Source organism: Zootoca vivipara, chromosome 1 (genome assembly GCF_963506605.1).
Source record: "Zootoca vivipara chromosome 1, rZooViv1.1, whole genome shotgun sequence".
Classification (NCBI taxonomy): domain Eukaryota; kingdom Metazoa; phylum Chordata; class Lepidosauria; order Squamata; family Lacertidae; genus Zootoca; species Zootoca vivipara.
The window spans coordinates 13,246,625-13,262,314 of NC_083276.1; the positions used below are offsets into that span (position 1 = coordinate 13,246,625).

A 15,690-nucleotide genomic window follows, 5' to 3' on the forward strand; every position below is an offset into this window, starting at 1 on the left:
AAGGCAAGCCTGTGGACACAGTTTAGGTCTCATGCAAGTGAACTTGAACACATACCCCATAATTAAGGCAGCACACATACATTCCGTTTACGTTGTCATTTTCATTTATAAGCTGTCACCATCACGACCAGTTTAAATTGGGTCCTGGAAGACACTTTCCGAGTTGGCTTCCTTTTGATGTTTATTTCTATAATTATTTTAGGATCTCATTAGCTTAATCCACTTAACCTGCTTGCCTTTAATTTACTCTCTGCGCCAGGGCTGACTAATGGATGTTGAAAATGTGACCGATCAGGCTTGGGGCGAAGTTGCTCCTAGAGCTGCCCGTCACCTCATATCCTGGGCTGGATCAGCCATGTGTGGTTTGGAGGTCAAACTATATGTTCCAAACGTGTTTTTCCAGAGTGCAACCCCAAACAGCCCAGAGGATGAGCCAAGCCTGTGCATAAGCAGAATTTAGGATAAAACCGGTTATGTAATTCTCACCTGTGGCTGTGTTGCCAAAGGGCTTGAAGGGAAACACATGGCGAATCCAGATTGCTGTTAGACTCTAGTTAATAGTTTCAGTCACCCAAAGTTCTTGGATCATCATTTCAGTCTAGGAGGAAGGTGGAGGAGACAGATGGAAGAAACATTCTCAGCAAGGTTTTAGCCTCTCTTTGCATACATTCAAGATTAAATTGCAGAGAGGAAAAGGAGGCAATACAAAACACTTCGAGAGCATCTGTTGTGGTGATTTTCTTCTTTTTATCACATAATAACTATGGCAATGTTAACACAGGCCAGCCAACCTTTTTAAGCAAAAGGATTTGTGGCTTTGGCATGCCTCCCTCCCTGCTACTTAGGTTGATGCTTGTCAAGTATAATAACTCTGTATGTAGAAAGTTAGAAATATGAGTGCTTTAGAGGAATTCTCTGCATTGGTGAACTGGCTTAAATCACTATTTTTGTATACCCCACAAGTAAGGCACATAAGGCACTTCAGACATCTGGGGACTCTGCTGTTAACATGGGGCAATTTTTAAACCCTCAAGATGATGGTGAAGTTGACATTTATATCCAAGATGCTCAAGGGTTCTGACAAAGGACTGAGCATGCACTGACTCCAAAGACATACCATAGGTCACCTCCCAATTCTCACTGTTTTGCAAGAGGGATTCAACTGCATACCAGAAATTAGTTTGTTCAATTAAAGGGTTCTCACACAAATCCGTTTTAAAAAATGGATCTTTTGCAGTTAGGAAAGTGATGGGGGGAGAAGTGTGGGGTAACAATTGACATTGATGTGGTAGGCTCCCAGTTATCAGGGAAATTCACCTGGCACCAACTCTTGTCATCTTTTGAGGGACAGGCCAAAACATTTTTATTTTCCCAGGCATTTGGGAAATATTAATAATCCAGCCAAGTTTTTAGTGGCTGCTTCTGGTGTTGATTCTTATGTAAACTGGGGTGTTTGTGGATATTCTGGGTTATGTTTTTATGAGTATTTTATTACATAATTTTGTGTTTTCCTTTTCTTGGACCTGATTGCGGGCTCCTGGTTATGTCTTCCTGATAACTGTTGGAAACAGGATACTGGGCTAGATGAAGTCTATTCAAGCAGGACGTCTTAAGTGTAATAAACTGGTGCCTGGAGGTGATGGTATTGTTCACCAGCAGAATATCATTGATATTCTTGTTAACTGACCAGATCAATAAATCCTCCTCCTCCTCACTGCCCCACTAAAAAAAACAACACTTAGTGCTAAGCTAATATTTTTCAGATATTTTATTGAAAGGCACAGCAAAGAGATCGTGATTATTTCCACAGTAAGCCCCACAACACACAGTGGTGGGGGGAAGTCTAATGTGCTGGCAGCAGAAACAGAGATGCAAAAAGCCCCCCTGACAAGTATGGTATCACAAATCTTATCAAAAGCGATTATTGTTGTTGTTGACTACTAGTCGTTTCCGACTCTTCGTGACCCCATGGACCATAGCACGCCAGGCACTCCTGTCTTGCACTGCCTCCTGCAGTTTGGTCAAACTCAGGGTCGTAGCTTCGAGAACACTGTCCAACCATCTCATCCTCTGTCGTCCCCTTCTCCTAGTGCCCTCAATCTTTACTCTCAAAATACCTACATGTATTTTCTTCCCTGAATATCCTCCTTCAAATATTCCTCAGATTTCTCTTTAGGCAAGAGGCACAAAAATATGTTTTCAAATTTTGGCATTATTTTGACTTCCTTGCAAATTACCAAGATTTTACCACCACCGCAAGTGGGACCCTCCAAGTCATGACGTTCAACAAAATGTTGTAGCATGGGGAGGGGGGAAGGGGACCTGTCGCTCTCCAAACGTTGCTGTACTGCAGATCCCTTAATAATTATTATAATTATTATTTTTAGTACCCTGCCCATCTGACTGGGTTGCCCCAGCTACTCTGGGCAGCTTTCAACAAACATAATCAAACATTAAACATTTTTTTTAAAAAAACTCCCCTATACAAGGCTGCCTTCACATTTCTTCTAAAGGTTGTAGAGTTACTTATCTCCTTGACATCTGATGGGAAGGCATTCCATCAGCTCCGGCCACAATGGCCAAGAGTCGAAGATGATGGGAGTTGTTTTCCTGCAACATCTGGAGGGCCACAGGTTACCCATCCCAGCTGGAGTGTATCCTCATCTCCAAACAGGAGTCCTCTGCTTTAGGGGGCCAGCTGGCCATGCTCCCGGGTTTTATGCTTTTCTCCTCCAACCAACACTCAATATCCTGTTGTGACTGAGCACATTCTGGGGCTGTGCATCACACTCCTGTCTACTCTGCAACCTGTACACCCCCATCACTGGTTTCATGGTGTTAGCCATAATCCATATCTATCCTGTCATTTCTTGTGAAATACTATATTTTGAGAGGGCTGCCTCTCTAGATTTTAAAGATTTCCCCCCCTCTGGAAGTCCCACAATTCTCTCAAGCAATCTGGTGTGTGTGTGTGTGTGTGTGTGTGTGTGTGTGTCCCTTAATTTGAGAGGAAAGCTAATACCAGGTTTCTAATGCTTGTTGTTGTTTAGTCGTTTAGTCGTGTCCGACTCTTCGTGACCCCATGGACCACAGCACTAATTTCTAATGCAGTACGCAGCAAATCAGAAGATTGGTTTTAAAAAATGATGTTTCTCTCTGAAGTTCCCGATTATCTCATCTTTTGAAAAACAGTAGCCCGTGCCGAAATGTGAAACTTGATTTCTGTGTCTAGATTTCTGTGAAGAAGCTCCTGTCCTGAGTCATGCGCCACCTTGCTTTGCTTGCACAAGGTCTCAGGTCCAATCATCAGCAACTGAAGTTAAAATAATATCTGATAGCAAGTCTGGGCAAGATTTCTGCCTGGTACCCTGCAAAGCTGTGTCTACTCACTGCAGACGATGCCACCACTGAGCCCATGGCCTGACTTGCTATAAGACAATTTCATATGTGGTTTGAGAACAGCTGTTTGTTTCATCATCACACATTCCTTCCTGAAAACACAAATAGATTCAATATGCTAGTATGAGCACCGAGTCTGAAGTATTGCAATGTCCTTTGCTAAGCATTAGTTTTTTCTTTTTTAAAAAAAATAAGAAAATAGACTCTCTTTACTAAAAACAGTGAGCATAAGCTTGCATTCTTCAAATGTTATCTGTGTTGCTTGCAGCGATGTGTGCCTTTCCTCCCCATCTTGCCTCAAGGAAGTTCCAAGTATCTAAAGAAAATCAGGAAAATATATTAGATAAATAGGTAGGTAGGCAGATAACTGTCTGAGTGAGAGTGGTTGACATTTCCTCCTTACAATTGTTGTAAGCCAATGACAGCCACCCAAAATTACCCATTGCACTCCAGCGTTCTACCCTAGCATATCTTCTCAAACCGTATATAAAATCCTCTATTGCATTTGCAGTTCTTCGAAATTTTGTATCACATGCATATCTGACAAGTGTACTCTCCACTTTCTCACTGGCCAGTCATAAAAATAATTAAATAATGGTCAGAAGACATGAACCTCTGTGGGACTGAACCTTCTGTTTAATGCTGCTCAACTGAATATTGCTATTCCTTTAAGATACATAAAACGCGGCTTTCTTGTTTTAAGCTTTTAAAAATGCAGCTATTAATTTGAAACACAAGTGATCTGCCCTTCTATCATGTGAGTGAGTAGAGAGGGGAGCTTGGGCTGCAGAGTGAGAGAACCCAGTGCAAAAACTGAGCTGACAACTTTGTTGCTTCAGCAGACAGCCAACAGAATGATGTAATCCATTTATAAAGCACCATAGAGATATGCATGTCAGGATCATCGCCCATAGGTGTTTGCATACTGTTGAACATACAGAGATAAGTAGCAGAAATCATTTCAACAGGCCCATGAAGCAAGGAGAAACTTGCTTCACAGTATGGAGCCATGTTTCAAATAACTTAAGACACGGCCTGAAATTTCAAGGAGGAGGATTTCACAGCCTTCCTTGAGGAAAAGCCACCCCGGGGCGGTTTCATACACTCCACAGCAGAACACCCCATTTGTCTCCAAGAGGGAGTCTCGGCCAATCCAGCCTCCATGGCAAGCTTAGCAGCCCGATACTCTTGAGTCAAAACACCAGTCCCATTTGCACTTCACATAATCAGGATTACATAATCGGTGTGTGTGTGTGTGTGTGTAACACAACCTTACGTGCACATGTGATGCAGCCTTTACAAACTAGTGCACACAAGGACTGTCCACCCAAACGGGCAGTGCTGTTAGTTTAGATGGCAATGATCTGCTTTCCAAATCCTGAGATCCCCCGAATTGGTGCTTTCAAAGTTGACTGTATTATAGCCATCTGTTTAGTGAGCATGCAAGACGCCTTAGCCCACCAAGTGATGATAAAACAGATAGATACATGATGAAAGTAACTGCAGAAATTAGCAACAAAACTATGAACTCAAACGAGAGGACTGTGGTCCCAACTCAGTCCATTTCTCAAACCAAACATTCCTCATGGAGCGAAGGACGCACATGCAAACCACCAAACATTAGTGGTGGTTGTTTCTCAAAGCGTAAGCCTTACCAAATTAGGCCTCCAGCTGACATAAAAACTCCATGACTTTCACACGAGTTGCAGCTCTTGCCTACAAGAAAAGGTTGCGATAGTAGTAAGTGCAGCTACGCCATCTGCACATAGGTGCTCACACACATCATATGCACTGTCTATATGCTTCACACGTCAATGAAAAGGCTCTGCTTCAGATCTCTTCAACACCTGAGGTCAAACTGGTATCTACTAACAGAGCCTTTTCAGGGGTTGCATACATACCTGCCAAGTTCCAGCCTGAAAAATAAGGGATCGGACCGGAAGTAGCAGAGCGGAAGTAGCGCTGTCGCCATTTTGGAACTGGGCGGAGCATGCTCAGAAGTGACTTTTGATGGTGCTGTGCCCAGTTCCAAAATGGCCGCCGCGCCAGACTAAACCGGGGGAAAACAAAAAAAATCCGTTTTTTCAGCTGGGGACAGCTGGAAAAATGGGGGTTTCCCGGGGAATACGGGAGACTTGGCAGCTATGGTTGCATATTCCTCTCCCAAGAAAAACTCACCAGGATTGGCCAATTGGAAAGTTTAGGACAATAATAGAAATCTTTTCCTTTCATCAGGTTTACAGTGATAGGTTGGATGATTTCCAGATTGCTGAAGATGGCTTGAAAAAGAGATCAGTGGTTTAGAAGATGGATCACTAGAAACCGATCTCTTTCTTTTTGAGCCTAGAAATCAAGTGGTTTTAATTTCTGCTGCTTTCCTTGTTTTCTATTAACTTTTATGGTTGTTTATCCATTAAGAGACTTTATGTGTATTTTATTGCATACTATGTGGACTAAATGGTGGACTAGAGAGTTCTTTCAGCTGAGTTGGCAGGCTAGAAGTTCAAAAAACAGATAGCTAAATAAATAAATAACTATACTGTACTACACACACTCAATTGAGATTTTTCATTCCATGAGTAGACAGTAGCTTTCTCTCCAGCCTACTGTCTATGTGATTTAGCACCAATCTAGAAGTATTAGAATCAGAGCCCTTTCCCCTGAGCACAAAAGCTGAGCAGGTATTTGCACAAAACCCTGAGCAATCACCCAGTTGCACACTTTCTTTCTTGCTGGCCCTGTTACTTCCCCACAGGCCCTGCCATTTCGAAACATCAGCATAGGCATTGGAGCATGCCCTTGTGGTTCTTGAGTGTTACGTATGTAGGGTACTCACACAGAGGAGCTTCCATTTACACCAGGGATGAAGAACCTCTGGACTGCAGACCAATCTTGGCCTGCCAGGGAGTCCATTTGGCACATGATATCATTTCCCCCAAACCACACTCACCCACCAACAACAGCTGACATCAGCTGATGGGTGGGAGGGCAGGGTTTAATCCTGCCTTGGCTATGCAATCCTGTTCCCAAGGAAGCAGGATTTTATCCTCACTCATCAGCTCACCATTAAAGGGCTGTGCAAAAGTGCCCTTTGAAGAAGCTTGCTCAGGGGAGCTACCTCAAAGAGGCTTTTGCAAAACCTTTAAGAGCTCGTGAGCTCCTGTTTGCTCAAAGCCTTTTCCAAGTCTCCCCACTCCATTAAGTTCCTGACAGCGGAGATGAAGGCGGGGGGAGAAATTTGGAAAAGACTTCATGAGTCTCCTCCTCTAGTTCCTGAACTAATTCAATGAATTAATTAATCTGAATTAGTTCATTCCAGGCACTGCTCTAAGGGCTTAGAAACACTTTATAAACACTTCCTCTTGTCCTGCTGCTCTTCCCTGGGGGAAAATGCTCTGTAGCACTTGTTTGGAAGAAACGGCAATTCAGGTTTTCACCAAATTGCCATTTGTTCCAATGTATTGCTAAAGAGTTGGTTTTCCCTCAAAATAGCAAGGCAAGGGGAAAACTGCTTGGACCCATGCTTTCTAGGCTGATGCTCCCCAGTTGCTTTGGGCTGCAGCTGCCATGAGTGTTGTATTCAAAAGCACCTGCAGGACACTGGATTGGGGAAGGCTGAACTAGGCCTTCCAGAGCCTCCTGCTCCTGCAGCTCCACTGAATCTTGTGCAAAGCCATTTCAGAAACCTCTAAAGTTGTATTTGATGTGGGGCTCTTTGTAGATTTGCCTTAGACTTGAAGAGGTGTTTGATTTAACATATTGAACAGGACGTCCATCTGACATATTACAGTAATCACACACTTACCACAGCATATGGAGTGCTCCCATCATAACCAGGCTGTTTGAGATCCACACCAGCCAGATGCCAGGCCTTTAGTCCTTCAACATCTCCATTAAAAGCAAGACTGGCATGGGGAGAGGGAAGAATATATATTTTATCTTCCATGTTCAAAGCAGGACAATTTGCTTTACAAATTTTAAACAGATTCAAACATGTGTTGCTGTCAAGGCTTTCAAACCAAACGACATGTGAAGGAATGGGGCTTTTGAATGGGGATTGTTATTCTGCAGACGGGCCTAGTGATCTCAAACACAGGACCACCTCTATCCACAACTTCGCTGGAGGTAGCTTATCACCAAGGGGGCAAATAATATTTTTCAATGCGTTCAGCACCAGAAACAACAGTTAATTACAAATTTTAAATCTCAATTTAGATTGCAATTCTAAATATACTTTGAAGTCTAGTTTGACCCACAGGCAGGAAGTTCCTCACCCCTGCTTTTAAATCCGTATCATTTACATTTGAGAAAACATGCTTAGGACTGAGACATCAATGTGGAATGACAAAGGTGTTTTGATTTGGAGAAGTTTAATAAGTGTCTGCAATCTCACTCTTAGAACAAAAGTTCCCAGGATGAATTTATGGCAACAACACCCAACGTGATGCTGCCTGATAAACAGTTCTGTATAACTTGAAAGCTTGCCACTGTTGTGCGACTTGGAGGTCGGCTCCTTGTGAACCAACATGACTACCTTTGCTTTACATAGCATCAGTTTCCTATTCCAAAATGGAGTAGGAAATCTGATTTGACATCCAGCTTTCTCTTCCAAGGACTCATTAACAATTCTTAATGCATTTAGCCCCAAAAAAACATTGACCTAGAAACTCATTCAAACCTCTCAGCAGGCCTGGGGAACCTGTGGCCCTCCAAATGTTGCTTAAAAGAAACTACAATTCTCTCTAACCATTGATCATGCTTGCTAGGGCTGATGGCATCCAATAACACCTGGAGGTTCCTCACCCCTACTTTATAGATTTTTGCTTTGCTTCATGTGACACCGTAGGATGGCAAACGAAAGGCTGGGGATGGCTTCCAGAAGAAGCAGGACAAGGTTACAAAAGCTCCAAACAGCTGAGCTAGCAACACTGCTGATGAATCAGACGCATAAATTAATAGGGGTGCAAAGGAAGAAGCTTTCAACAGGCTAGTTTCACCCAGTGGGTGTGCCCATGACCAAAGGGGAAAAGGCACACAGGCAGTTTCATATTTCACAACAACACACGATTCAGCTCATGACATGCAGTTTAAGTGGGATAGACAGCAATCAAATTGCTTCATTTTCATTTTTAAAAAGAAATTTAAAATTCACTGCCTGAACACAACATAACAGCAGATGTGCTACAAAAGCATGTTAACTTTAATTTCATGAAAGGTGGAAAGTAGAAGTTAGCAGGTTGAAGTCCTTTCTCTTCCCCAGACAAACCTGGCCTTCTGAGGGATGTCTGCCTCCTCCAGAGGCCAGCCTAGAGGGCAAAAGAGGTGTCAATAAGCCCAGCTGGATCAGGCCAAGGGCCAAAGGCCAATCTAGGCCAGCATAGTGTCCACATACACATTTTTAACAAATTCTATTTCATTTTTTTGTATTCTTCGTGCCATTTTTTTAAAATAAAGGCTTTTGCCTACTACAGAGATGGAGATACTGTACTTACATTTAAATGGAATATTGCCCTCCCTGATGCCTACCAAATCACAATTAAAAAGAATAGAATTGATTGGCACTGGCCATTTATTTAGCCAAACTACTCTCCTCGCAATTCATATATTGGGTTAATTATGCTCCTTGCATGGGAAAATTGCCTTTTTAGATTCCTTTTCTTCATTATGAGTCAAGAGATTAAGCAAAACTCTTTCATCAGCTGCATCACTAATCATGTTTTTTCCACCATCTTAGATATACACAAGATTAGTAATATGTTGAAAGTTTCATAAGTGTGCCTAATGAATAAGTCTTCAGCTGGATTTCATGTATTAAAATGAAGATTTGTTACTGAAACAACGCTAAGTAAAACATTGAGAATGTAGTTTATGAAGCTGGGTTCATACATAAGCCTAAGAGCCTTTTATAGCAAGGAGCAATATTTCAGGGTTTTAAAAGGGCAAAACAAAAACAATTCTTTTAGCTCTGGTTGAGTTCAGAGGGCACACCAGCAAACTGAAAAGAGTGGCATGAATGGTAAGCTCCTTTAAGATGCAACTTGATAAAAAGCTGTTGGGGGTTAGGAAGGCACTTTTTCTTGGTCACATTCAAAAGACAATTTTGTGTTCTTAACTTGCTTCCCATGCTTCCATTTGCCTGTAAGGAAAGCATGGGCACATCAGTTGCAAAGGGACAGAAAAAAACCCACAAATTGCAACCAAATATGGAAAAGGGTGTGATTTAACTAATGAGCCCCATCAGTGAAAGCCTGTGCAACAACTTCCACTTCCACAACAGGGCTTTCCCCCCCTCCTCTGCTAGCACCCCCCCAAAAAAAAATTGGCTCAGGGGAGTGTTGAGATAACCCCCAGAAGTCTGTGGAAGGAGAAGAGCAAGAATAATTCCTTCTGGCAAGCTGAAATGCTTGTCCTGATGGAACAATCAACAGAACAGGATGTTGAAGTCCTCTCAAAAGCTTGGAGCTGTATTCAACTTAAGTTCTACTCGGCGTAGACCGACTGGAGTTAATTAACCTAAGTTAATCATATGCACTAACTTCAATGGATTTTCACCGAGTAGGGCTAGTCAGGGGTTGTCTCCGCTTGCCGTTGGCTCTGAACTTCTGCCTTCCACCCCATCAGTTCCAAAGAGCACCAGCCACCAGCACCACTGCCAGCATCTCTACAGTGTACCGTAATTTATAAAGCTGAATGTTCAATAGACTCCTTAAAAACTTCATCCTTCTCCATTTCATTCTGATCCCTATGATCAGCCTTGGCAAGGCAAGGCAAGGCAAGGCAGACAGGCACTGTCAGCAGTCACCCCCTCAAGTTGTGAAACTATCTCCCTCCCCAAAACTGGAAAGGCTCTTGGGGCATAAGCTAAAGGGAGTCCCAGCGAACAAAACGTCAAGGCAGGTTAAGCAGATGTTCAAGGAGAGGATAAGTGAAACCAATTTATTTAATTAAAACACTAATAAAGACATAGGAGCCAGATTCTGTAAGAAATTGTAGCTCAGCGGCTAAATTCTAGGGGTAGGAAGTCTGTAGAAGCCTAGTTAGTGTTCAGTACTACACCAAAAGCAACAGTGAGTGATTTATATCACCTGCAACATTAAGCCTCTTAGCGGTTGGGGGGGGGGAATCTCTCACATCTGTCTCTAGTCTAAGAATACCAAATGAATAAAAGTAATTCAAAAGGCCACACACAAATGACATAACGCAAATTGAGATTCAATATGACCTTAACAGATTGGAAAACTGGGTGCAAACTAACAAAATGAATTTCAATAGGGACAAATGCAAGGTTCTGCACTTAGGCAAGAAGAACCAGCTGCACAAATATAAGATGCAGGACACCTGGCTTACTAGCAGTACATGTGAGAAGAATCTAGGGGTCTTGGAGGAACACAAAGTTAACATGAGTCAACAGTGCAATGCAGCAGCAGCAGCAGCAGCAAAAGAAGAAGAAGAAGAAGAAGAAGAAGAAGAAGAAGAAGAAGAAGAAAGAAAGAAAGAAAGAAAGAAAGAAAGAAAGAAAGAAAGAAAGAAAGAAAGAAAGAAAGAAAGGAAGGTTAATGCTACTGTAGACCGCATCAACAGAAGCATAGTGTCCAGATCAAGGGAAGTCATAGTACCACTCTATTCTGCCTTCGTCAGATTGCACCTGGAATAAATACTGTTTCCTATTCTGGGCACTACAATTTAAGAAGTTGGAACGTGTGTAGAGGAGGGCAACCAAGATGAACAACAGACTGGAAACCAAGCCTTATGAGGAACAGTTGAAGGAGCTGTGGATATTTAGCTTGGATAAGAAGAGACTAAGAGGAGGAGATATATGATAGCCATCTTCAAGAAGGCCTGTCACATGGATCAAGCTTGTTTTCTCATGATCTGGAGAGTAGGACTCAAACCAATGGTTTCAAGTTACAAGAAAGGAGATTTCAGTTAAACATTAGGAAGAGCTTTTTGATAGTAAGAGCTGTTCGGCAGAGGAATGGACTACCTTGGGAGGTGGTAGACTTGGTGTTTCATTGTAAGATTTTAAGCAGAGGTTGGGTGGCCACCTGTCTTGAATATTTCAGAGGGTTGGACTAGATGAATCCTTTCCAACTCTGATTCTATGATATATTGTGTTGGCATCCATCTGTCTCCAAAATGTGCATCGTAAGACATGACTATGCAACTTGTGACCTGCAAAACCTAACATAGCCTACAAGCCTAATATGGGCACCAAGGGCTAAATAATTGGTGGGGGCAGGGGTTCTGCCCATCTAAGAAGGAGCGTCTCCACCCCCATCGTTCTGCCCGGACACTGAGGTCCAGTACCGAGGGCCTTCTGGTGGTTCCCTCATTGCGAGAAGCCAAGTTGCAGGGAACCAGGCAGAGGGCCTTCTCAGTAGTGGCGCCGCCCTGTGGAACGCCCTCCCATCAGATGTCAAAGAGAAAAACAGCTACCAGATTTTTAGAAGACATCTGAAGGCAGCCCTGTTTAGGGAGGCTTTTAATCTTTAATCAATTATTTTATTCTTCTGTTGGAAGCTGCCCAGAGTGGCTGGGGAAAACTAGCCAGATGGGCGGGGTATAAATAATAAATTATTATTATTATTATTATTATTATTATTATTATTATTATTATTATTAGTGTGGTAGGTTGCAAGTTGCACAGGCCCATCCTAAGAGGCAAAGGTGCCTTTTCTCATCTCCCCACCACCACTGCCACCCTGAAGCTGTTGTATATCCTTTTACCTGAACTCCTCACAAGGAGCATATTAAGCCTCTGTGGGAGATTGAGATGTTTATAGCTGAAAAGTGTCACCCAGATAGTGAAGAGATTATGCTTCTCTGTTGGTGAAGAGCCTTGATAAGCAGGGTAGTGATTTCGAGTGAGAGGAAGATAATTCTGCCTCGAGCACATTCAAGGATACGGTTCCTATTAGCTGGCCTGGCCATGCCTCTTTATGCAGTCTCCGTAACCGCCGGGACAGATGACAGATTAAGATCATAAAAACCCCACTCCATATTTTATTTCTCCAGAAGGATAATCAGGTATTAGAGGCATGGTCAAAGTTCTGTCGGAATCATAATTTTTCCCGACAGCTGTGATCAGAATTGAACAGCATTTTAGCCTGGAGATGGGGTATGATAACAGGCTTGAAGGAAAGCATCCTTGGATTTCATTAACTGGCATTTTGATATATAGGAGGGGGGCAGAGATAGAAAGAAAAAGGGAATTTGGTTGCTTCTTTTCCCCTCCCTCCAACATCCCCTTGCATTTTTTTTCCCTTTGGGGCAGCAACCAAATATGAAAGGGTCAAGGCTCACCTCATTTTTTACTAGTTACAGTAACAGAGATGTCGATCAAACATAATCTCTGGTCAAATAAGAACTTGCAGAGTCATTTTTAGAATGGATTGGTATATTTCTGTTATATATTTTTCTGTGATATGAAACCTGGTTATTCAACGAAGAGCTCCAAAAATTCACTCCAATCTTTAAAAATAGTTACTTTTTAAAAGAAGCCGTGGAGAAACAACAAAATATTTGAACTAGCAAAACACCTTGGTACAAAATTGCATCATACGTGGATTTATTTTTCTGGTTGTTCTTGAAAGTCTCAAAGCATTTTGCTGTTCTGTATGGCCAACCAGTTTAACAAGTCCTTCAGAGGGCAGAAGAAGCTAAGAGTTGGGTCAATTTATTTGTGAAAAAAACGTAAGGGGAGTGGATTAACTGCCTCCTTTAATAATCCTGGCAGGTGGGTAAGATTTGACATAGCAGATTCCAAGCCTGACTTCACAACATTCTGATTAACTGTGGCTTATATAAAATATTTTCCCTCCCCCTTCCTCTCAACCTTTCAGTCAATCACAAAATGAGGAGAGTTTGGTTAACAATTACTTCTCTTTAATTGCCAGAATCCTAGAATGAACTTTTGACCCTCATGTGCACAACATCTGGTACAAAACTTCCTAAACAAAATATCTACCCTTGAACTTTTAACTTTCCTGTGATTGTGAACATTTCACACTCCAATGCTTGAGAGCCTTAAAAGCAAAACAGCAACCATTTTGCAACCCAAATTTTATGACAAAAACCAAACTCGAAATGGCTGAAATTTGTATTCCCTTACAAACCAATCTTAATAGTTAACCATAGCTGCCAAGTTTTCCCTTTTCTCCCAAGGAAGCCTATTCAGCATAATGGAATTTCCCTTAAAAAAAGGGAGAACTTGGCAACTATGAAGTTAACCAACTATCCTTAATCATTCCACTGCCACCTTTATACAATGGTGAACAAAGTCCTGGTTTACATATCTGTTATTCTCTTGATGACTACAGTAGTAAGCAATGACATGGCAAGTGCTGTGTGAATGGGCAATCACAGATATAAAATCTGTAGTGGTTAGAAGGCAGTACTAGGACCTGCCAGACCAGAGTTTGAATCTCGAATCAGCCTTGATGCTCATGGGGTGACCTTGGGCCAGTCAGTCCCTCTCAATCTAGCCCTACCTCACAAGGTTGTTGTGGGGATATAAATGTAATAAAGAACTTTCAAATCACTTCATTCATCTGCTAGTCATCAAATGTACAGTAAATGAGTGTAGACAAATTAAGTGATGTCATTCCATGTGTCAACTGGTTTATAGTCACAGTGCTATGTTATCTGAAGACATTTAAAAATGAATTTTTCATACCTGCAGAGTTCTGTTCCAACATTCACAAGCTCTTGGCTTGAAAGGTGAGCTCCTGTTGTGCGCAGCAAGCGGATCACATCGTGGTGCCTTTAAGAAAGTGGACGAACTTATTATTAACCACACTAGTACCTTAATAGAAATAGATGTAGCATGCTAACGTGTAAACAACTCTTTGATAAACTGGATCTGAGAACCATTTCCCATATTGATTTTTCTCTGCAGAGGGGACCTGTAAGTCACACTGGTGACAAATAACATGATATAAGAAAGATTTATATCAATACCTACTTGTCAATCAAACTCAGGCACATTTGTGAATCTGTGGTCAGTGCAATGTGCCCATCATTCAGGCATAAGTAGAGACAAACCATGCCAAATCTTCTCCAAGTGTAATATTTAGCTGTATCAAGTGTTAGATTCCAAGCACGTTGTCTACAGCAGAGGGTGGCCAATGGAATGGCCCTGGAAAACTCATAGATCAAGAGGAGATAGCTATCCCTTCACAAAATTCTTCTCAGTCTGTGAGTCAAGTGGGCATTTTCAGGGAGTAAAAGAAGAAGGGGAAACTCTCTTTGCTACAACACTCCTAGTTGGCATATGGCTGCACCAACACTCAAATTGGTGGCCAGTGGTCTTAAACATGGGACAAACAGAGCTGACCATAACTTAAGTCCCCTTTTCATGGTTCCCTATCAATCAAAACAGCCCTTTGCTCAGTGCGAGCAGCCATGTAGAGATTTGGCTGCTGCTGTGCTAGAACAGGATTATCGTCAGCAATGGCTGCGCCCAGTAAACAAGATGGGCCCAACTCCCTGGGGAAAGAGAACAAGGGATCCTCTTGCACAATTACTGTGTTATATCCTATGCCTGTGTGTAAGCACATTACAATATCACATTCAGACTTTTCAAGAAGCAAAAAGGCTTTAAACTACCCTGATGCCTAACCAATAAATTCAGAAGTAGCATGTAGGATCTGTGAGCTAGAAACTGCTCCCTATTGTTTGCTTCAAGGGAAATGACACATACAAACTTGCAGACGGGTTGGCAGATATGACTAAGATAATACTACATTATCACATATGAAGAGTAAGACTTTCCAGAAAGTCTTTTTCTTCTTCTTTTCTTTTTGCTTCTGTCGATAAGTGGAAAATAAATATTAAATCATACTACCAAGCAATGTCCCTCTCTGAAAAAAAATGATTTCACAATAATTCATTCCATGAGATATATTATTAACTGCTACTGCAATTATAGACCTCATTCGTTTGCTCGTTATCTTAAATATTTCATCACAAGGGTTCTTGAGACACAGCAACATCATCAAGTACATTTTTCTCCCTTTCAGGTGGCAGCAAGTGCTGTATTTACTTTTTAATTCCACAATGCAACATAACCCAAGCAGCTCTGAACTGCAGGGTTATACATACATACATACATACATACATACATACATACATACATACATATCCCCATCCAACTAAAAGATGAACACCGAAACAGACTAAAAATCACATCACTTTAAGAACCAAAAGTCCGAGAGAACAAAACTGTCCTGGCCTGGCATTGAAAAGCTAATAACATAGGCACCATGCAGAACTCCGTGGGGAGATTATTAG

The 15,690-nt window shown here is 41.9% G+C and overlaps 1 protein-coding gene across 1 annotated transcript in view; it reads right to left on the reverse strand.

The window, feature by feature from the left end:
• Nucleotides 1-1,755: 1,755 nt before the first annotated feature.
• ASPG (asparaginase) overlaps nt 1,756-15,690 on the reverse strand; it is a 57,506-nt gene continuing 43,571 nt past the window's right edge. The window contains exons 13-16 of the mRNA XM_035105031.2: nt 14,075-14,161; nt 7,205-7,304; nt 5,055-5,115; nt 1,756-3,715 (exon numbers count right to left, since the gene is read on the reverse strand). Of these exons, the coding sequence (XP_034960922.1) occupies nt 5,059-5,115; nt 7,205-7,304; nt 14,075-14,161 (244 nt within the window). The 3' untranslated portion in view covers nt 1,756-3,715; nt 5,055-5,058. The remainder of the gene's footprint in view (nt 3,716-5,054; nt 5,116-7,204; nt 7,305-14,074; nt 14,162-15,690) is intronic.